The sequence below is a fragment of the Schistocerca americana genome, chromosome 1 (assembly GCF_021461395.2).
Source record: "Schistocerca americana isolate TAMUIC-IGC-003095 chromosome 1, iqSchAmer2.1, whole genome shotgun sequence".
In the NCBI taxonomy this organism is placed as follows: Eukaryota; Metazoa; Arthropoda; class Insecta; order Orthoptera; family Acrididae; genus Schistocerca; species Schistocerca americana.
This window is the reverse complement of record NC_060119.1, coordinates 840678937-840698464: the sequence shown is the minus strand read 5'-3', so window position 1 is coordinate 840698464 and position 19528 is coordinate 840678937. Positions and strand designations below refer to the sequence as shown.

The 19528-nt window shown below is 40.1% G+C and overlaps 1 protein-coding gene across 1 annotated transcript in view; it reads left to right on the top strand.

Annotated features, from left to right (window-relative positions):
- LOC124546674 (transcription factor E2F5-like) overlaps positions 1 to 19152 on the top strand; it is a 73917-nt gene extending 54765 nt beyond the window's left edge. Inside the window, exons 8-9 of the mRNA XM_047125055.1 lie at positions 11301 to 11354; positions 17816 to 19152. Coding sequence (XP_046981011.1) covers positions 11301 to 11354; positions 17816 to 17931 — 170 coding nt within the window. The 3' untranslated portion in view covers positions 17932 to 19152. The remainder of the gene's footprint in view (positions 1 to 11300; positions 11355 to 17815) is intronic.
- The last annotated feature ends 376 nt before the right edge of the window (positions 19153 to 19528 follow it).

Here is a 19528-nt window from a genome sequence, read left to right as displayed (position 1 = left end):
AACCTTTATTCGAGAAAGAACAACGGTGGATGTAAATAAGGCTGCGCCTCGTTATTATGTATAATGAAATATGACACAATGAGTGTTACCTACCTTGTCAGTTTATAAAATTTTGCCCCGCACGTGCGCAGAACTGAATTCAACAGGTGAGCCGAGCACACTGACTACTGACAGACTGTGTGATTTGAAAATCGAACGAGGCACGTTTGACAACACTGTCTCTGCCAAGCAACAATCGGCGTTAATTACGATATTATTAGTAGTGCTGCGTTTGTTGACCCTTTAAGAAACTATGAATGACAAAACGTATCAACTAGTCTTACTCCAGTAATCTGTTGCAAGTTTCTAGCTAATTTTACATGTACAGAACAGCACCTCAATTATAAAGACGAAAGATATTAAGGCCACCGCGCTCATCAACCAAAGTTCTGAAGGCTTCGCCACCTTTTCGTTCTAGCTTATTTCTTACCATGAGGCTTCTCCTCCTCCTCTCTCTTTCTCTTTCTGTTGGTTGCTATTGGTTGCTTGCTCTCGTCTTCCATCCACAATTACTAAGTTATGAAGTCTGCCGATTACGAACGACTTGGCCTCCCAGTTATTTTACAGCTGAGGCACTCTACTGTGTGTAAAATTTCCGAAGTGCTTTAGGACTTGGTAGACCTTCTGTTGTACATATACCAATTTTAATTTAAAGTCTAGATTCTGTAGCAGCGTACATGTTGATTTACTTGTAGAGGAATGATTTACCCGCTTAATTTTAAATTATGGTTTTACTTGACTTCCAGTACATTGATAATGTTGCTTTTTATGCATCCCTCCGTACCTAGAAACGTAATAAACCCTGTTCAGCTGTTATTGTTGTCTTCGCGTTATGTTTTCTTGCTGTTCTTTGACGTACTTGCAAGCTCCCTCTCCATATTTTTCTGCTAATCAAGTCAGCAGTAAAGGAAACACTCTGGATGATAATTCAGTTTGTACATGCCCTGTAAAACCTATTTAAAGATTTCCATCCCAGACTAGCTCTGTATATTTGGACCATCGAATCGGAACGTTTGCTCTTGAAGATTTGCGTGATCCGATGGCTGGAGAACTTTGATGTTGCAGAGTGCGCTCTAGTGACTGCTTCTGTATTTGCCAATGTTTGTTGCAAAGATAGAGCACAAAAAAACCCGAAACGTGCTAGCTACACGGTAGTCTAAGATCATCTAAAGAACATGCTACTCGGCTCAATAAACTCGTATTTCAAGACTCTTGCTCCAGACTTTTCTTCTTTAATTATTGACCAACTTACGTAATGTTTTCTTTACCATTTATTTGCCAGCTAGTATTTTCCTGTAATACTGTCTCGACGTTTTTTTTCTCTTTACATATACCAAGTTATAGTTTTTGGCATTGAATGTATAAACGGCAATTGTTTTATTTGTATTTAATCACGGTAACAGCGGCTGTATTATTACGGCGTTTCACAGAATTGGGATTTTGAACAGGCATGTAACGATATTAGCTGCTGAAAGCGATGGCTCGTCTTTCGTGTGATAGATTGCTGGCTTGGTCATCTCACCTCGCCTCCTCAGCTCGCAGCGATGTCTCTTCCCACTTCATCCAGTCACTGGATCGCTTTGCATTGACCAGCTGACACCGTGGTGACTCCTATTCTGTCCCATCCTTCATTGCCACTCCAGTCCCAGTCAGGCAGAACGCAGAATGCTCTCAAAGATCCCTAGACCTTGTTGTGAGTGCTCGCAGCCTTATGTCAGTGGGTGTTTAAATGTTGTACAGTATATTCAGAGTTTCGAATAAAAACAATGTAAAAGTTGATGCATCACTCGTCGAGAAAACATGACACCGACTACAGCTAAGTATAAACTTAACTTTGTGATGGTTCTCCTAAATCGCTGCAGCTATAATCACGAAATAAAAACTAAATAGTGTTATTGGAAAATGGCTTATGGAAAGTTTAGGGTTTTTATACTTCCGAGCACTTTAGGAAACGAAATCCAGCAAAAAACAACACGTTTTGGAAAGATCTTTGATTCGCATCGGCATTTGGACTGCATGTTTGCGTAATACGAGAGTATATGTATGAAATACATCAAATACAGTAGTTTAGTTTCCGAAGCATTCTTAGGTTCCTGCCTAACCACGCCCTTCGAGAAAAAGTAGCAAAACATTGTTAATGCCCAATACTATATGTGAAAGTTTAGCTTTTCGTGAAGATATAGTGTACTTACATTACTTTAACCAATTAGCCTTTCGTCTTTGTATGGTCGTGCTACTTAACAATGATGCTGCTAGTAGTTGAATACATAACATGTATTATGCACTGATCGAGGCCCACGAGAAAGACAGGCTGCGGCGCGTACGTCACGAAGAACGGCCTGAGCTCGCTCGTTCCCGTAACTCAGCGGGCAAAATGTGTATTTAGATCTGTTAACTCGCAACCGGGTGCGTGCATACTAACGAGAATTTCATCTTGTGCTGGAATCCGTTATTATGAAGTCTTACTGATTACTGTTCGTGCAACAAAATTTAAAATCAATTCTCGATAGAAATGGTATAACCGTTCATTTACAGCATTTAGTCTCTTCTTCGTAACAGTTCTCCTTTCATAGAAGATGTGGTGCCTTACGCAACTGATAATCATTTTGGTATGATTTTTAATTGCCAAATTAGAGCCTTTTAGTAGGCCTGCGGATTCCTATCATTGTAGGACTAATAATAGTGGATTCCAATAGTCGATGCAATTCACGTTCGTACATACACATTTAGTTACGTTAACCGGTGTAGAAACGCACTTTGCTGAGTTGAGCGAGCTCGGCCCACATTCGTAACGTACGCATCGTGCCTGTCTCTCTCGCAGGCCTCGTGCTCTGAATAACTGCCGTCATTCGCTAGCGAGATCACGTGACATGAGCTATGACTGGCTGACAAAAGTGCATCGCTCAACGCAATCTCTTTTTTAAGGCTTCGGAAGCTACCGTGCTGTAACTTGTGGAATTTGTGTATATACTTTCGCAATACGAAAATAAAATCTGTCTATATTGTCTCGCATCAAACATCTTTCCAAACAAATTGTTTTTCCTGTTTCCTTAAGTGCTGGGACGTCCTCAGCCGGTATAAGACCTTCACTATTCAAAGGACTGATAGTTTTTACAGCCCGAGGGAAAGTATACTGTTGCTTAACACAGATGTATTTTCACCCGCTTTATACGTAATTTCATCCGGGAGAAATTGTATTTTCATCCGGGATAAATTGTGTTTTTAACCGGGAAATCCTGGAAAAATCCGAGATTTTTTTTTTTTTTCTTTTCTTGTCCACGTAGACACCCTGCAAGGGTCAGCCTAGTGTTAATTGCGGAATGTGCAGGTGCACCATCATGCTGATGCCACATACGTCAATGCGTTTCCAGTGGGACATTTTCGAGCAACGTTGGCAGATCATTCTGTAGAAACGCGATTTATGTTGCAGCTGTTTGGGCCCCTGCAATGAAGTGAGGACCAATGAGGTAGTCGCCAGTGATTCCGCACCATACATTTACAGTCTACGGTCGCTGTCGCTCTACCTGTCTGAGCCAGCGAGGATTGTCCACGGACCAGTAATGCATGTTCCGTAGATTCACTGCCCCGTGGTTTGTGAAACCCGCTTCATCGGTAAACAGGTAGAACTGCAACGCATTCTCTGTTAATGCCCATTGACAGAATTGCACTTGATGATTAAAGTCATCACTATGTAATTGCTGATGTAGCGACACATGAAACGGGTGAAAGCGGTGATGATGCAGTATGCGCATGACACTACTTTGACTCAGTCCACCGGCTTTCGCAATGTCCCGTGTACTCATGTGTGGGTTCATGGCAACAGCAGCTAACACACCAACTGCACCTGCTTCTCCTGTGACGGGCCTGTTACGGACCCGTTTTTGTGCTACGACCACACCTGTTGCATACAGTTAGTGGTAGATGTTTTGCAATGTTGGATGCTCTCTGTCCAGGTACCATCATCTCCGCCTTTTCAGAGTTCGAATACACCATGGTCACAGTTCCTACAACACTACACTACCACAGACGTCTGGTAACACGATGTACTACATTTGGTCTGCATGCGGAGACGAATGCAGAATAACAATAGCAGCAAGCGCTACATGCGGACACTGCGACACCTAGACCAAACCACAACAGTGCACTACAGCCACACTCGTAAACACGGTCGTCATTGTAAACATGTCCCTGCAGGTGCTGCTCGCCGACCATGGCCTGTGTTTGTTACAACACGCAACTGAACATCAGAGGTTTCAAGCGTCAACTTTAGGTTACAATATCTCCGGATCTAATTAACATTTTACAATGCAACAAACGGCATTGATTACGTATTTGTTTATATGTTCAGATGTGCTAACAAAACTAACGTTGTTCCATTTAAAAAAAACGTAAGTTTGTGTTAAAAAACATACTTCCGTGCATTTTTGTATGGTTTGTATTAAACAATTACGCTAGCCCCTCTCCTCGCGTTCGGTCTGTGGAATCGGTTCGTCAGTATTTGATGTGGTTTACGAAATATATCCAGCGGTAACGTTAGGTGACTCACCCTGTATATATAGAACATACATGGCAGTTTCTTCGTTTTCGTTTATTCATTTAGGAAATAAGTATAAGTCGGTGTTGCTTTATGTGACCGGAAAGTCTGTCAATCGGATCATGAGATGTACGCGATGTAGTGGCAACCTCCAAGTTTTGCTCAGAAGCAGCTACATGATCTTTTATCCACAAACTGGACACTTTCAATAAAAAATGATGAACTCAGAGACTCTTATATTGCCCTGTACAGAATGCATTAAATAAGGCAAAATTACAGAGGTACATGCAAACCTTTTTTTGACCATTTTGTAGTTTTTCTGTGTATAGGGTAATAACTCAAACATTGGTCTGCCTGATCCACTTCTTTAATGTACACTCCTGGAAATGGAAAACAGAACACATTGACACCGGTGTGTCAGACCCACCATACTTGCTCCGGACACTGCGAGAGGGCTGTACAAGCAATGATCACACGCACGGCACAGCGGACACACCAGGAACCGCGGTGTTGGCCGTCGAATGGCGCTAGCTGCGCAGCATTTGTGCACCGCCGCCGTCAGTGTCAGCCAGTTTGCCGTGGCATACGGAGCTCCATCGCAGTCTTTAACACTGGTAGCATGCCGCGACAGCGTGGACGTGAACCGTATGTGCAGTTGACGGACTTTGAGCGAGGGCGTATAGTGGGCATGCGGGAGGCCGGGTGGACGTACCGCCGAATTGCTCAACACGTGGGGCATGAGGTCTCCACAGTACATCGGGTGTTGTCGCCAGTGGTCGGCGGAAGGTGCACGTGCCCGTCGACCTGGGACCGGCCCGCAGCGACGCACGGATGCACGCCAAGACCGTAGGATCCTACGCAGTGCCGTAGGGGACCGCACCGCCACTTCCCAGCAAATTAGGGACACTGTTGCTCCTGGGGTATCGGCGAGGACCATTCGCAACCGTCTCCATGAAGCTGGGCTACGGTCCCGCACACCATTAGGCCGTCTTCCGCTCACGCCCCAACATTGTGCAGCCCGCCTCCAGTGGTGTCGCGACAGGCGTGAATGGAGGGACGAATGGAGACGTGTCGTCTTCAGCGATGAGAGTCGCTTCTGCCTTGGTGCCAATGATGGTCGTATGCGTGTTTGGCGCCGTGCAGGTGAGCGCCACAATCAGGACTGCATACGACCGAGGCACACAGGGCCAACACCCGGCATCATGGTGTGGGGAGCGATCTCCTACACTGGCCGTACACCACTGGTGATCGTCGAGGGGACACTGAATAGTGCACGGTACATCCAAACCATCATCGAACCCATCGTTCTACCATTCCTAGACCGGCAAGGGAACTTGCTGTTCCAACAGGACAATGCACGTCCGCATGTATCCCGTGCCACCCAACGTGCTCTAGAAGGTGTAAGTCAACTACCCTGGCCAGCAAGATCTCCAGATCTGTCCCCCATTGAGCATGTTTGGGACTGGATGAAGCGTCGTCTCACGCGGTCTGCACGTCCAGCACGAACGCTGGTCCAACTGAGGTGCCAGGTGGAAATGGCATGGCAAGCCGTTCCACAGGACTACATCCAGCATCTCTACGATCGTCTCCATGGGAGAATAGCAGCCTGCATTGCTGCGAAAGGTGGATATACACTGTACTAGTGCCGACATTGTGCATGCTCTGTTGCCTGTGTCTATGTGCCTGTGGTTCTGTCAGTGTGATCATGTGATGTATCTGACCCCAGGAATGTGTCAATAAAGTTTCCCCTTCCTGGGACAATGAATTCATGGTGTTCTTATTTCAATTTCCAGGAGTGTATTTGTTGTAGTGTAATACACTTTCAGGTTTTTTATTGAGTAATTGGTATTTCTACATTTTCTTTGAGTGTCAATCAAAGTGGCATTATGTATTGTAGAGATCATTCATATTGTTTTAGTTTTCTAAGCTCTCCATACCTGTGCAAGTACTTCACCTTTCCGCTGATGACAAGCTTCAAACACATTGACTTTTGCACACTTTAATTTTTCCGGAAATCCTCTTTTTTGCCGTATTGTCCCACAAACTCGAATTTTCATTTCAAGTAACTTCTCTGTAAGTCCTACACTGTTCTAATAATTATCCATATTGATGTGATGCCACTTTCCATAAGAAGGTGTCACTAATTCCATCACTGTTTTTGCTAAAGGCTGCTCAGCACAAGAATATATCTCAAATGAGAAAATGTATCCCATACTCAAATCGCACAACAGCCGAATGAGTATGCCATGTTTCGTAATTTTCGACAGACTGTAAACTTTAAAATTTAATCATCCATGCCACGGTATCATTCCTTCATCAATTTAGATGTTTTGACTTAGATTAAGAGTTTCTTTAAACTTTTTGGAAAAATAATAAATTACGAATTGCACTTTGAAAGGCTAGTCGGCTTTATTTGGTTTATTGTTGTTGTCGGAAAAATGTAAAAATGATAATATTTGTCTGAATCGATTGTGGGACATCGTTTTGTGAAATGTTGGTGTGTATCAACGGATTCGTTGACCAATAATCATCGATCCTTGCTTTTTTTACAGTTACCGTAAGGATAGCGAGCCCAAACTATTTTCTAAGTGTGGGTCCCAGTTTCCTTCTATTGCAGTGTTGACTATAGTACTTGTTGATTTTGTTGCTAATATATTTGTATAGATTGTGCCAAATATATAATTCTACAATACCCTCAACGCTCTGTGTATCTTTTGGAAATATGTTTGGACCCGGAGCCCTTCAAATTTATTATTGGTCCTCGGTAAATCAGTCTGACCACTGTGCACGGTCTTCTTCATCGGATTCATCCAAATCAGTTGGCAACCGTAGTGTTCGCTGAATTCTTCTTGGCTTATTTCACTATCTTCCAGTGATTTCTGCTTCACTTTCATTTTTTGATATCCAATGTCTTCTTCCCAGTCAGTTAAGTTATCTAGAACATCAGACAAGATGTCCATGCATTCATCATAAATAATTGTATCATCTCTTTTGTCTGCCGTGATGAAAGGGCACAAGTAATTATAAAAACAAAAAACTTGTTGACGTGTGTTCTATTGTTACCCAAACAAAACACCAACAGAATGCAAAAGATACTAAAGTGCTGTCGTTGGCCACTGCGCGATACTATGCTCACAATACCACTGTGGTTTTGCCAACCACTGAGCGATATTACGCATAAGACACCACTGTGGTGTCACCAAACAACATAGTGTTAAGGATGTTAAATGTTACTTTAAGAAGTTCCAGCAATGAAAATGCCAGAGTAACAGTAATAGTGTGTGTGCTGGCAGATGGAAGCTGCCCCCATGGTGTTCTTCACAGGAAAACCATACCAAAAGACAAACTGCCTGCAAGATATTTCTGTAGGCATTGAGAAAATGCTTGGGTGGCAAATGATTTGGTGCTTCCATTGTAACTTTCTGTTCTGTTGGTCTGTCTCTGCATAAAAGAATTGTTTGCATCCAGGTGGACCCACAGTGCCATATTGACCTGATGCTTAGATTGCTTGAAGGTTGTTGGAAACAAAATGGGAGAAAGAACATCTAGTTTAACAAAACTAGCATATAATACAAATAAAAATGAATAAATAACCAAGAATAAAAGTTTTGAGTCATTAAATTCTCTTTACTGAATAGGACGAAAATGTTCATGGTGGATTCTTTCGGTGAACATCTCACCTAGAAAGTTAAGGTTGTGGTGTCAAAGAACAACACAGACTGGGTAATTCCTGGTGACACGATCTATGACCTCATAACTGTGAATAGCCCTTTCGAGGCTCACCAGTGACTGCTTTGCAGCGAGTGGCTTCAAGGAGACCATTTCTTCACTCCAGGAGGGAATCCAAAGAAATCCTGAGCATTCATGTTGGGCCAATAGATCCTTGCTACTTGGAATGCAATATCAATTGAATTATAGTGAGAGGATTTAAAAAATGCTGGCATATATGATGCCACGAATGGGTAACATGACGTATTATGGGAGGAGTGCCATGAAGGAAGAAATGACAGTAGGATTTTAGGTGATGAAATAGTGATACTGTATGTCGTATGCAAAAAAAAGTGTAAATAAAAATTAATGTATATTAATTCTTTTGGTTTATTTTAATCTTCCTTGTATTACCAAAATATGGACAATCAATAAATGGCGTAAGTTTATGGGAGGTTTGATAACGTTTTTAGCCAGATCTTCACTGTATATCAATAAAACAGTTTGTAATATTGATTAATCAGGACACATTAAAAATAAAATTTTCTAAGGAAGCATGTTAGTCTTAGTATAGTGATATTCAGGCCTAGTTTTGCAGTTGCTGTGTTAAGCTGTTACATTGGTAATGATTAGCACTGGTGAAATGTAAGTAATATAACAGATAAAGATAAATAGTAAAGGCATTGAAATGTTGAACAGCACATAAACAAGTGAGAACTCTGCCGGCTTTTGGCTCATTCCTTTAATTTTGTTCTACGAAGCTTCCCCCCCCCCCCCCCCCCCCGCCTCTCTCTCTCTCTCTCTCTCTCTCTGTTATGTTGTGACAGCATTGCATCTCGATTGGGGTGAAGGGTTGGCAAGTAGTGAGAGGGTGTTGGGGCAAGGAGAGGCAGCAGGTACATGGGATATGATCTTATAGCTGTATGCAGGTGGAATGTGTGCTGCAGCAGCCAGGTGGATAATTTTGACCACACTGGGCTGAGTTGGTAATATGTGTGGATAAGAAAAGGAAGAAGGAAAACGTGGAGAAATGTAGAGAAATATGTGGCTGCACAAGAGGAGGTGATAAAACACACGACGGCAACAAAGGATGGGTGGTATGAGGTAGAGGGCAGAATGGAGCCAAGTGGTGATATAAATGTGGTAATGGAATTGTTGACTTGCTATATCAGCTTTTAAATTCTGCTGTTTCTCTGCCTTCTAGTTACCACTATGTGGTTGGAGGTAGTTTTAGTGAATATCTTGTGTATAACAGTGAGAATACTGATAGGTCTGTAGTTTTTTGTGACTTACCTCCTTTCTTGCGAAATAACTTAGTTATAGACTTTGTTCCAATTTTGGTGAATTGTCTTACTCTGCAAAGATTCTGTAAAGAATTTTTGTTTTGTGTTATTTTTACTTCAGTTTAAAGTATTACCACTAAACACTTACAATTTTCCAGTGCCATTCCATTGTTCATACGTCAGTATGGCTTTATTCATCTTGTCTGGTGTTACTTCCAGACTGTTGTTGTTAACCTCCTGTGTTTCTTATTAATCTCTTGAATGATATAAACATTTAAAGAAATACCCATATTCTTGTAGAATATTCTGTGTCTTGTTAGCTATTGTGCCATCTTCCATCTTGACTGAAGAAAACACTTATGGGACTCCCTGCATGGTGTGAAAACCCTTTATTTGATTTTATGATCTGCACAGTTTCATAATGCAGATAGTTGTTTGGCTGTGTGAGGATGAGCGGACACTGTTCCAGATATTTCGCATGTAGAAAAATTTAATACATTAACTAGGAATTAAAGTTAGGGCCTCTACTTCAGTAACTAGGACACTAACCTCTAGACATTGCTGATGTAATCTTAACTGATTAATTCTGGTGTTCATCCCACATGGTTTTGTTTCTTCCATGTCATATTGTTCTCATTTTTTTCGACCCTCAAATTTTCATTGTCTTCTCACATGCTTTGAAGACATTTCCAAATACTTTTATTTAGTTTCTCTTTTGCCTTCTCAGTGCATGAAACACATTTTGCTGTTTGCCTGTATACCTTTGTTAAGTAATTGCCCCTTTGAATGTAGCTGAATAAACTTACTTCTCTTGCTACTTAATTTATTTGGCATACCTCCTTATTCTTAATTAATCTATATTTGTGATTCATTGTCCGAAGGTTGGATGTTACCCCATCTTCCATCTCTCCTTACCATTAGATTTGATGATATGGAAATCTTTCTTTCCATTCTGAATTTCCCACTATCCTGCTGGTCTAGTGGTAACTCTACCAACAACATATTTATTCTAAATTATGGTTTAGTAAGGAAATTTGTGACTTCACAGTTATTCTGGCTTCAACATTACATTAGATTATGTTTAAAACTTGTAGCATCCAACAAACGATGTTTTTTCTGTTCCATTTGTATTAGAGAAACTTTGGCAATGTGTGGTGAATAAAGCAAGTTGTTTATACAGAGAAACTGGCTTCTCTATGCTTCTAATCTCCTTATGTGTGGTATTATTTAAGGGATGTAGTTTCATTGTTTTGCACTGAAAATAATTCCAAATGAAACAACGAACTAAAAAGGTATCATCCTGTGGATAATTTGTTATTAAGTGATGCGACTTTTATTACCATGAATATCCATGTTATTGAGTTTTTCTTCAATTGGATAAGTATTGCCATTTTTAAAACCCATTGACATCTTTAATCGTTTTTATATGAATCAAGAACATAAATGGACTGCACCGTCATTGTTGGAAGTAAAACAGAATGTGAACAGCTTAACTTTTTCTTGGTTAGCTGAACTAAGATCCCGTATAATATCTGGTGAGGCTACCTCTTTTAAGTGATCTTTGACAACCAAAGTGTCACTTAGCACAACTTTCCCTGTGAAGTATATGTGTATCTTACAAAAAATTACTTTCTCAGAAATCCCCCCCCCCCCCCCCCCTCTCTCTCTCTCTCTCTCTCTCTCTCTCTCTCTCTCTCTCTCTCACTAAGGCTTGTAAATGTATTCCATTGTTTCAGATGTGCCAATGGGTTTTGATGGAGAGTTCCTTGAAGATCTGATATCATCAGAACGTAAGTAAACGTGTTTACTTCACAACCAATATAATTGAGAATGACTGACCAGTTCTTACATCAGGAGGCAGAATTCCAGTACAGCTAATAGACACATTTGAAAGTGAAAAAACTCTTCGTAGCTTTCATTAGGGTAAAAAGAGGGGTAGGTTTGCAGAGCCAGAAATGATGGCTTTGTTTTTCAGACTTCAGGATGAGAGGGACCCACCTGTTGAGAGGATGAGGAGAGAAATCTATCTTCACCCTCACAATAGGTGAAGGTACCATCTGAGTGACAACCCCTCCTTTCTAACTTTCCTGAGGAAGGAACCAATAATTTTGAAAGCTACAAATAGTTTTCCTTGCTTTTCCATGTGACCCTAGTAGTTTTGTAAAAAGTATAATGCAAAAGATCTGTTTAACGTGCTTGCTTCTTGTCAGTTTATTTTGATACAGATATTGAGGACTGGCAGTATTAGTAGCAATGATGAACAGTTTTAGAGGATTGTGAATTAAAACACCGTTATCCTACAGTCTGAATGACCAGTCCTTCCATTTTAACCTTCCCCAACCCATCTGTCTTTCCTCCAAATTCAGTAACTAATAGTTCAAAAAGCTAGGACAGTTCCTTGTACTTTAATTTGTGTCTCCTGTTGAAGGTAAGTACTGGTCAGTAATTTGCCTTAAATTATAGTTTCCTGAAGTGAATTTTCCTTTTGATACAACCAAGGCTGTTAGTATCCCGTGATGGTGATTGGCAAGCTGTTTCTGTGCCTTCTTTATAAAGTCAGTGAGTAATTTTAGCATCAGACCTTGTGAGGCAAACATTGACAGTATGTGTTAGAGGGACAGTGCTGATATTTTACACTGGAAAAGATATTGCGGGCTGGCAAAACTTGTAGCTCCAATATACAACTGAGAAGTAGGATTGTGGCACTTCATTGCCATCAGGTAAACGAAGTAGTGAAGGACAGTTGTTTCCTGTGTTGTTACAAATTATAAAAATATGGTTATGAAATTTATCAGAATTGATAATTGTTCTTTTTGGCCTTCATTGGAACAAGTTCTGATTATTCAAAATCGCTGCCTCGTAGTTTCATACGCTTGACATAAATGTTGTTGTTCAATGTGGCCCCCTCCTTTTTTAAAAAAAAAAAAAAAAAAAAAAAAAGTGACAAGGTGATGCAGAGATGAACATGTCCACAATTTGAGAGAGAGAGAGAGAGAGGGGGGGGGGGGGGGGGGATGGAATGGTATGGTACATGTAAGATAAGCAGAATCAAAATATGTTATGCACTTTAAGTGAAATTGAAAATGTGCCATGATGAAAGCCTGTGGAAATACCGTATCTACCAGAGTATAGACAACCCTGATTATAGGATGAACCCCCTTTCTTTTTAAGAGGCTCCTTGAGAAAACTTAAACCCTACATACTCCATTTCTCATATTAAGCTGCCATTGTAAGGAAATAGAATTTCACTCTTCAACAAATTATTTGAATGTATTGTATTTAGTTGCATTTGGATTGGAAAAATAACCATGCGTCAGAAACTGATAATGCTGTTATTATGTTATTTGTGCTGATATTTAATTTCCTGTATCAAAACTCTAACCATTATGATTTAGTGGCAAATAAAAAAGTGCAGGAACTACCTGAACAATGTCGTCATTCTTAGTGGTGAAACAAAATAAATGATCAAAGTGAGAAAGTGTGTGAATTACCTCAAATTAGTGTCCTCATCAAAATAAGTTTATTTTCTGGTATAAAGCAGTGTAATTTTGATTGTATGGTGTATCCTAATTTTATAATATCGCAAATTATTTGGGAATATATCAAGACTGTATTCAAACACAAAAGATGTCCAGTCCCAGTTGGTAAGTAAGTTCATAAATAAGTTACAGGGTAATCAGCAACTCTATCATACATCATCTTATAAAAATCCAAGAGAAATTTAATGATTTGACATTATGGTGTTGGGTTTCCCTTAATAAGTCATAATCTTTATTTATTGGCATTATTGATGGTTTAAATTATTGAAGGAAAAAATATATTGAGCCCATTAAACATAAACCATTAAAGAAAAAGTATCTCAGTGGTCATTCTCTACTCAAAACTGTTATCTCTGGAAACATTATGCTACCAATTAGTCAACAGATCACTATAGTGTGGAAGCAGCCATCTACATTCATGCTCATAAATGAAGGATAATTGCAGAAATGTGGTGCCATACAACGTGGCACTACACAAAACTGTCGCTAATAGCATGGGCACATATGGAAAACACACGACACAGATCTGTAAGTCCATGGTATTGGTGATAAGTTGAGAAAACTATCCCAAAACACGTGCTACAAAATGCCACTGTTTCCTGCGCATGTACCCCAACGTCAATATGGGATATGATCACCATTCACACGTACACAAGCTGCACAATGGGTTGGCATACTCTGGATCAGATGGTCGAGCAGCTGCCGGAGTATAGCCTCCCATTCTTGCACCAGTGCCCGTTGGAGCTCCTGAAGTGTCCTAGGGGTTTGAAGACGTGCAGCAATACGTCGACCGAGAGCATCCCAGACGTGCTCGATGGGGTTTAGGTCTGGAGAACAGGAAGGCCGTTCCAAGGTACGCCTCCAAGATGGCAGCTCGGTGCGGCCATGCATTATCATCCTTTAGAAGGAAGGTGGAACCCACTGCGCCCCTGAAAAGGCGGACATACTGGTGCAAAATAACGTCTCGATACAACTGACCTGTTACAGTTCCTCTGTCAAAGACATGCAGGGCTGTAAGTGCACCAATCATAATCCCACCCCACACCATCAAACCACTACCTCCATGCAGGTCCCTTTCAAGGACATTAAGGGGTTGGTATCTGGTTCGTGGTTCACGCCAGATGAAAACCCAGCGAGAATCACTGTTCAGACTATACCTGGACTCATCCCTGAACATAACCTGGGACCACTGTTCCAATGACCATGTACTGTGTTCTTGACACCAGGCTTTACGGGCTCTCCCGTGACCAGGGGTCAGTGGAATGCACCTTGCAGGTTTCCAGGTGAGTAAATTATGTCTGTTCAGTCGTCTGTAGACTGTCTGTCTTGAGACAACTGTTCCAGTGGATGCGGTGAGGTCCCGAGGAAGGCAACCTGCAGTACTCTGTGGCCATCTGCAGGCACTGATGGTGAGATATCGGTCTTCTTGTGGTGTCGTACACCGGACGTCTCACACTGTAGCGCCTGGACACGTTTCCTGTCCGCTGGAATTGTTGCCATATTCTTGAGATAACACTTTGTGGCACACGGAGGGCCCACGCTTCGGCCTGCTGTGTTTGACCAGCCTCTAAGTCGCCCTATTATTCTACCCCTCATAATGTCATCAACATGTGTTCTTTGAGCCATTTTCAACACACAGCCACCATTAGCACATCTACACACTTCCTCACTGCACCGTACTCTGACGTGCACCAACACACCCCTGCGTATGTGGACTGCTGCCAGCGCTGCTGTGTGACGACCGCAGGTCAAATGCACCGCATGGTCGTAGTCCGAGGTGATTTAAACCGCAAACTGCCCACCAGTGTTGTTTCATCATGTATCAGCATTATCCTTAATTTATGAGCATGAGTGTACAACATGAGGCATCTGACAGCATTTACATTTCCTGCTGGCAAAGTTGCTTTCCCACTGAATTATGAAGAAATTACTACACAACATATTCTGTGCCAGGTCAGCATTAAGAGTTTGTCGTAGATCATCCTATGGCTGTTAAAAAGAAATCTGTGGCTGTGAACAAAGCCTTCAATGGGTATCTGTGACTATAAGAGTTAGGCTACCTTGAAGGTGCAATCCAGTGTGTTGATGTTTCCTTCACCTTTGCCTGAAATGTTTGTTAATTCACTTTTTTAAAAGCTTGCCCGTTTCATTACCAAAAATTCCTTTTCCCACAATTATCTTTAAATTTGGAATAGAGGTAATAGTTTTATCTGACGTTACATTTCCCAATATTTTTTCAAAACTAATCTTTCCAGAAATATTCCGTTTTGAAACATTTAATAATGTGATGATGCATTAATTAAACAGAATATTTTTGTAGTACAGAAGTATAAATATGGTACCTTCGCATCACAAACACGTAAATCAACATGGCACCTACTCAGTTTGCTTCTGTAGGCCTGTCACAACTCAGGACCCATGTTTCTGGTGGTAAAACAAATCACTGAGAATATTTATCTGAATTTTGCTTCAGTATTATTTTTACCATTTTTGTTGATTCAGTTTCTGATGGCAGATTGATCAGTTTTGTGGCCAGAGTTCTTAGTTCGGTTCAGCGTTCCGAATTCAGAGGTGGTTCAGAGTTCCCAAAACCAGTGAACATGGTTTCATAAAAATCTATCAACCATATTACTCACACAACTTCATATAATTTCTGCTGTCAGTTATATGCGACAACTGTGATGATTACTTGGTGTCAAGTATCCTGTGCACTGATCAGCTGATAGAAGCAAATCAAGGAGACACTATATTGATTTACATGTTTGAAAAACTAAAGTGCTTGTGTTTGGCTGTTTTTGCATTTATACTTGTGTTATGTAAGTACACACTTTGATGGAGTACCACATTAATGAGCTCTAAAAATGAATTATTTTTGGTACAATTAGTTGTGCAAAAGTGTCTGGAAATGTAAAGTCGACGATTAAAACTGTTACTGGCAAGTTCATCAGAAGTACCGTATTTTCGTTTGATGTCACATCAAGAACCATAATTCATTATGTGGGAAATGAATTGTCACATGAAGATTACGTGCGAATCTTAGCAACGGGGGGATAAGGGCGGAATCAAAATCCAATTTCAGCATCAAGTATCTATCAGTTGGAAATGTGGTGAACTGTCATCCTCAGGTTTACATTTTTCATGGGAAAATGCTGAATTTTATGACTTTTGCGAAAACAGCATATCTTTTGTCGAATTTTTTGGCCCGTATCAATAATGTTAGTACTGCTTTCTGGAAGATAATTGCCATAATGAATAAAGAGGAGACACTTCAGCAGTGATAGTGATTATGAAGGGAAGCATGTTACACAACACTGTGGTCTGATGTTCACTTAACAGTGACCAGCAGTCCTGGTGAATAAGTTATTTGTGGTAAAATATGTAAAGAATTTCCTGCTGTGCTTACAGGAAAGTTGTTAGATGTCTGCTTTACAGATCGTGTTGCCTTTAGCTGTTTGGGAAACATCAGTGGCAAGGCTGGAGTAGATGGTGGCAGCTACTTGGGACAAGTCATGCATCTGGTTCCCAGGGATTTGGCATATGGAGCTGGGGATTGGTGGCTGGAAATATACTGCATAGAGAAGTTGGACAGCAGAATATATGGTTTAAGGAGGTGCAAAAAAGAATTCACATTTTTCATTGACTACAGATACAGTGTCCATGGCTAACGTGGCCGTTGGAGGGGGTTTGTTGAATGGGTAGTAGTAGATGCCAAATTGAAGGTAATCGTTGGGGATCAGAAATGAACAGTGGAATGAGTGATATCCAGGAAGGTTGTTTGCTGAGATATGGATGAACTCATGAAAAGAAGGGATGAAATGTTGTGAGGTCACCAGATTGTTGATAAAATTTGCTTAGCCAGTGTCTAAATCATTAAGATGATGATATGAATCTGAACCAGATCAAGGTTTTCAGATTATTTGTGGTTTGGAAGAAGTACACTATATGATGTAACAACAGATTTATACAAGATGTTGCTTTGAGTGCCCACAGCATTCCTATCGGTTTGTTTTTAGATGGTACATTCAGAGAACAGTTATGACTGTGACTGAGTGACCAGTGCTAAAAGTGACATTGATAGATATGCTTTTTACTCACTGCTTTGCAGTGTACAGTGAGCATGCAGAAATAACATTCTTTAAGTTGCTTCTATGAGGATTTGCTTATAGGGATTGAGCCAGACTGTTCTAGCATGTGAACAAGAATTCAGCAGTCTCACAGGCTGCTTCTGTTCTGAAGTTTAATTTTGTTGAACTAGAGCCTTGTCATTGACAACCAGTATCAAAATTATGTAGATAATACAACTAAGCAGCAATCCGTGGGTAGTGTTGGAGTAAGGTAATTGTCATAGTTTCCTTGTTATTACTTTAGCATTAAGGTGTACTTTACCAAAACTTCATCAGAAGTGTACCATTCAAAAACTGGAAGTATAATTTACATCGATAGGGGATGCATTAGTATGTCACTGAATTATGAGTATGAAGTACGAATGCTTTAATTGTATAGTTAATAAATTTTAGGAAAGCTATATTGCAGTGGCCAACTATTCTTATATGGCAGTTAAAGGTCTGTAATATTACTGCTAAAGTCTTAAGTCCCGTCAGACTTAAATTAAATCCATTGTAGTAAGGTACAAGATTTTTTGAACTTTAGAATTGATGTAACATTTCTGTGTAAAAATGTCATCTCACTAATGTGTGTTGTTTATTTTACAGTTTTCGGGCCTTTTGTGAGATTGAGTCCTCCTCCAAGCGATAAGGACTACTGCTTCAATCTCAGTGATTCAGAAGGAGTTTGTGACTTGTTTGATGTTCCATTGATTTCTATGTGAATAGTTCCTCCATACAAGCAGTTGCAACTCCATTATGAAACTGTTATTGACCGTTATGTCACAATGCTTAAGTGGTTTATTGTGAATATAAATTTATATTTATACATTCCTTTGTTGTGTGAAACAGTTGCAAGAAAAGTATTCTTCTTGTACAATATATTTTTTATTTTTGCTGTTTGTGAACACTCAAATGATCATGCTGTGAAGAGTTTGTTTTTAAATTTTTGTGAATATTTGTGTGACATATACTTTTGTCAGAAGTATGTTATGTATAAAGCACTGTGTGGCAGCTTGTGTATATTGTACAAAGTTTTAGTATAGTTTTCTAATAAGTAATGTACTGAAGTAAAGCTTTATCAAGCAACATACCACTGAAAAGTACTCACCTTTACACCCTGTACCCTAATTTTACACAGGTATGTTGTCAGGCATAACATGAATGAATGTCGTGTGACATGAATAAAAGTGATTTGTGACATATCATTCACTATATTATTTTGGCACGGAGTGGTGTGCATGGTAGGTTTAAAACATGTGAAACATGCTTTTATAATTTTGTAACTCTCCAGTTGTCTAACAAGGAAATGGTCCAATCTAATATTTTGAAACCAAGCCTGAGATGTTTTATGCAGGAAGAATGCAATGACAGAAATGAACTATCAAAATTTTAGCTACTAAGAAACACCGAAAAGATTTCTTAAAAATTGTTAAAGTTATTCATTTTTGTCGCATGAAGAAATGCATATGACAGCAGCTTGTACAGACCTTCCTGCCTCAATCGATAGGCCTTTACAAGAGTATAGTGCAGCATATTGCTAACATCCTAAGTGACACACGTGAATTTGAAGCACCTAAGCCATACAGAAATTGTCACGTGTCATTGTTTTGAATAAGAGGCAGTTCGTATCAGCGGCTAAGTGGCGTACGTAACTCTTTAAGTAGCTGACTAGCAGAGGAAAATAAATTTAGTCAGTGTTGGATGTTAAATTGCAGATTTCCATCACTGGGACTGTAATTTATTGAAATGTTTCTCACACATACATCATTTTATAAGTTCCAGTAGCCCAGTTCTTATAATTTCTGTATAACGTGTGTTTTTAGTAATGACACAGTTCTTTGTTTATTCCCCATAGCCATCATGACAAAATGTGAATCTAATGCGCCATCAAACGTAAGGCGCACCTCAATTTTAAAAATTAAAATCTTGGCTTCATACGATAATCTTCTCTGCTTGCCTTCCATTTTCTGACTACCTAATTCAGACACAATGTGGAGTACTGTAGTAGGCCAACAGCAATGAAACATAGTTGAGAAGTACAAAAATACATTGTAATGTACTGGCAGTACCTAAATTTTAACAAGCAAATAAAAACAAACCAAAAACTTCATGTTCTGTTTGAACTGTCAACTAAAGAAAATTTCCTCTCCTGGCAGTAATGGATTTTGTTCTGACACTTGCGAACAGAATTCAGAACTGGAAATACATACCAGCTCTTTTAACTCTATAACCTCGTAGCTGATTTACGTCGTCCTTTCTTTAATTCATAGATACTGTACCCATATTTTCGTGCTAGAGTTTAAAAAATGGTCTGCTATT